This window comes from Orycteropus afer, unplaced genomic scaffold (assembly GCF_000298275.1).
Source record: "Orycteropus afer afer isolate SDZICR_OR568_19922 unplaced genomic scaffold, OryAfe1.0 scaffold00048, whole genome shotgun sequence".
NCBI classification, from domain to species: domain Eukaryota; kingdom Metazoa; phylum Chordata; class Mammalia; order Tubulidentata; family Orycteropodidae; genus Orycteropus; species Orycteropus afer.
The window spans coordinates 5,791,393-5,795,223 of NW_006921635.1; the positions used below are offsets into that span (position 1 = coordinate 5,791,393).

The window sequence follows — 3,831 nt, forward strand, 5'->3', positions numbered from 1 at the left end:
TCTCCAGTTCTACCCCAGCCTTCTGTCACCTTCTGTCAAACAAGGAGGGGCTCCAAGGCTGGGCTTCATGGGGTCTGAGATATATTCAAAATGTTACAAAGAAGATATCAACCAAAACCAAATCCACTGCTATTAAGTCAATTTCAACTCACAGCAACCCTACCAGACAGTAGAACTGCCCCATACAGTGTCTAAGGCTATAATCTTTACAGAGGCAGACTGCCACATCTTTCTCCCACAGTGGCTGGTGGGTTTAAATCACTGACCTTTTGGTTAGCAGCCGAGTACCTAATCACTGCGCTACCACGGCTCCTCAAAGAATGTATAAGAGACATAGAAACATAACAAAATGGCAGAAACAGTCCTTCCTTATCTGTAATTACCATGAATGTGCATAGTTTCACTGCTCCAATCAAAAGGCACAGCATAGCAGAACGGATTAAAAACAAGATCCATCCATACGCTTTTTGCAAGAAGCATCTCTTAAGCACAAAGACTAGTGTGAAAGTGACAGGATGGAAAACAATATTCCATTTACAAAACAGTAACTAAGAGATCTGGAGTGGCATTTTTCATATCAGATAAAATAGACTTCAAATCAAAAATCTATTGTAAAAGACAAAGAAGAATATTATACAATGATCAGAGGGTCGATTCATCAAGAAGATATGACGATTACAAATACATATGCACCTAACTTCAGAGCCCCAGATACATGAAGCTAAATGCCGAGTGTCTGCATTTCTCTGGGGAGAGGAAGCCCTCCATTAGATGGTTAGAGGGGTCGGTGGCCTGGAAGGGGTCCGGGCCCACTGCCTCTGGGGCAGTGCGAGTCTAACTGCTCTGCTTCAGACACAGGGAACACGGAGCCTCAGAGGCCTGCTGACTGCTGCCGCCGCTGGAGAGCAGGGCCCCCTGCTGCTCTGCCCGCGCCTGGGCCGCCTGCCCACTGAGGCCTGTGGTGCTGGCCACGGCTCCGCTGCCCCGGCCCTCGGGGAGTGCTCCAACTGCAGTCTGCTCTCGCCAGCCTGCCTCGTCACATGCCACCAACATCGAGTCTTCCATCAGAGAGGAGACCGGCTGCCACGTCATAAACGGTCACAAGTGGTGGATCTCAGGTATCTGGCTGAAATGTGCTTGTCAGCTACCCGTCAGCGGGTCTGTGTTAACGGGCATTTCTCTCTGTCCCTCTCATGCCCAATGGCAGGAACCACTTTCCAGTGGACACAGGCCACGGGAGCAAGCCCTGTGAGACCAGCACCACCACATGGAGACTTGGTTTCAAGGGCTGCGGGGCCGCAGATGTGACAGGGCCCCCTGCATGCATGACTCCAGGAGTCTCTTGTTTGTTCCTTCCTGCTCCCCATGCTGCCGTGGGCACCTCCTTCTGGAACTTCACTGCCTCTGTGGCTTTCCTTGCTCCTGGACTGGCTCTGTAAGACCCTGAGGGCTGTGTCAGCAGGATGCTGGATAGGTGCAGCAGACCCTCCGGATGAAGATGGAGTAGGAAGGCAGGCCTGGCTGGCGGCTTCCCGAAATCAGCCAGTGAAACCCTCAGAGCACAACGGAGGCTCCCAGCCAATCACGGGGATGGCGCAGGACCGGGCGGCGTTTCCTCCTGTGGTGCATGCGCTTGCCGGGAGCAGGGAGGCAACCGCACTGAAGGGTTCCCGAGCTCATGGAGCTACCTCTGCAGGCACCCCTCAGGCCTGCCCCCGCACCTCCCCAGGAGGCAGGGTGCGCATGCCCGGTTTTACAGGGGAGGAAGCTGGGACTCAGAGTGACTGGCCTGAGGTAGTAACCCCTGCCAGTGCACAGGGAACCCGAATCACAGGTCGGCCCGATCTGAAGGGCGCCGTGTTCACGCGGCCGTGGAAGCAGAGCAGAAGCTCGGCAAAGACACAGCAGCAGCATCCAGCCTCTGGTCTCTAGATTCCGGGTTCACTTCCACCTGCTGCTGCTTTTTAAAAGAATTGCTCTGAAGAGTTTTGGATTCATTCTTCACAGAACAACGTCAATTGCTCATATTTCTGGTCAAGAGCCTGCAGACCCTCGGAGCACGCTGAGGTCCCCACAGCTGTCCACTGGCTGCCTCTGCTGTCCCTGTGCCAGGCCTGCGGGGGGCAATGGGGCCCAATGGCCCTAGCATCAGTGATGAGGCCTATCTCTTCCTGGCATGCATCCTGGATCCTCGCTGCCAACTCTGCGTGTTTCTGGGGAAAACAGACCCGCAGGGCCTGTGCCACTGGCAGCAGTCGGTGCCCCTGGTCTCCATGGAGACCCTGGGGACCAAAGTCATCCAGCCCCTGACAGTACAGACTGGAGGATGCACCAGGTCCCCCCGCCTGTCTCAGCAGCGCCTCTGGGTGGTGGGGCTGGTCCTCAGGGAAGTGGCTCTGGACAGCCCTTGCTCAGCTCCGGCTGGGACAGCCCCGGAGGACAGCTCGGCCCTGCAGTCACCTCATCCCAACGTAGCAACCACGTGCACGGACTGTAGACCAGCACTCGGCATATTTCCTTCCGAGAAGCCAAGCCGAAATCTGTGCGAGAGCAGCAGGCTCCCCAGGGCGGAGGAAGGAAGCAGGGAATGCCTCTCCACGCAGCCTGTTCTGGTCACTGCCCGCGACGGCCCCGGGGTGCGGAGTTTCACCGGGCTGCTTCTCAGCCCCAAACACTCACACTGTCCTGACAGCTTCTCCGCAGAGTAACTACATCTTCGGAGCACAGACCACGAGGGAGCTTCAGCGTAAGGCACAGTCATGTGTCCTAAAAGGAATGGGGAATACTCACTCGGCGTTGTCTAGCCAAACCGCTCCTGCCGTCCTCTTCACCCGGGTCGCAGTTTTAAGTAAAAGCAGGAGTCCTGCCAGCCTGTAAGGTCATGTGATGCAAGGGTGAGGCCGTCAGCAGAGTACAGGTACAGCAGGCCACTCCCAGGGACGTGTCTGGGTCTTGGCCATGGTAACGTTCTGTTTGAGGATGTGCACATGCCCAAGGAGAACATGGTCTCGGCCCGGCCGTGGCTTTGAGGTCACCCAGAGCAGACTGGGGCCCGGCAGGATCCACCACTGCATGCGGCTGATTGGGTCCCCAGAGAGGGCCCTGGCGCTCATGGAGGCCTGCGGGAGTTATGGTAACACACAGCCTCCCCTTGCTCCCTCCACGGACCCAGGACCATAAACCCTGTTTCTGAAGGCACAGTTAGCAGGTGAAGTAAGCTACAGTCCTTGCCAAGAAGACATCACGTCTTTGCTTTGCACTTGCTCCTTTGCTGAAGTTTGAAATGCAGGGCAGAATGGGCCCCGCTCTGTCCCTGTGAGCAGAAGGAGCAGGCCCAGCTCTGTGGCAGCGGAGGGCAGTGTTCTAAGGTTCAAAGGCGCCCAGCTGCCAGAAGCCATGCCTGCTCCCAGCACGTCTTTCGAACTCAGATACAGGAGAAGCCATGAATGTTTTGGTTCCTGGGTTCTGGCCCCAGCCTCATAGCACCCCCTTCCCAGCAGGCTAGAGGGCTGGCCCCCTCCCCTCAGCTTCTTCTACCAAGACTGCCGCCCGCCTAGAAGCCGAGGGAAAGGCAGCTGTTGATCAAACCCAGGAGCTTTTGCCAAGAACAGGAATTTAAATCCGTAGTAGTGATTGCACAAAGATGCAGCAAACCTTTGAGATCAAATGTCGCCAAAGAAACAATACAAAGAACAGTGCAGAGAATCAAACGTTTTGCTTACTGAGCAGACCATCTTGTGTTTTAACCCTTTGAGTTGAGACTGACCAGTTCTTTTTTCATTGAAAATAAAATGTTCCTCTCCGCTGAGTCAGGGCAGGTACCTCCATAAA

The 3,831-nt window shown here is 55.3% G+C and overlaps 1 protein-coding gene across 1 annotated transcript in view; it reads left to right on the plus strand.

Annotated features, from left to right (window-relative positions):
- The window catches only part of ACAD10 (acyl-CoA dehydrogenase family member 10), a 39,647-nt gene that overhangs the window by 32,718 nt on the left and 3,098 nt on the right, over window positions 1-3,831 (plus strand). The window contains 5 exon segments of the mRNA XM_007938265.1: window positions 1,014-1,118; window positions 2,179-2,311; window positions 2,313-2,335; window positions 2,938-3,007; window positions 3,009-3,133. Coding sequence (XP_007936456.1) covers window positions 1,014-1,118; window positions 2,179-2,311; window positions 2,313-2,335; window positions 2,938-3,007; window positions 3,009-3,133 — 456 coding nt within the window.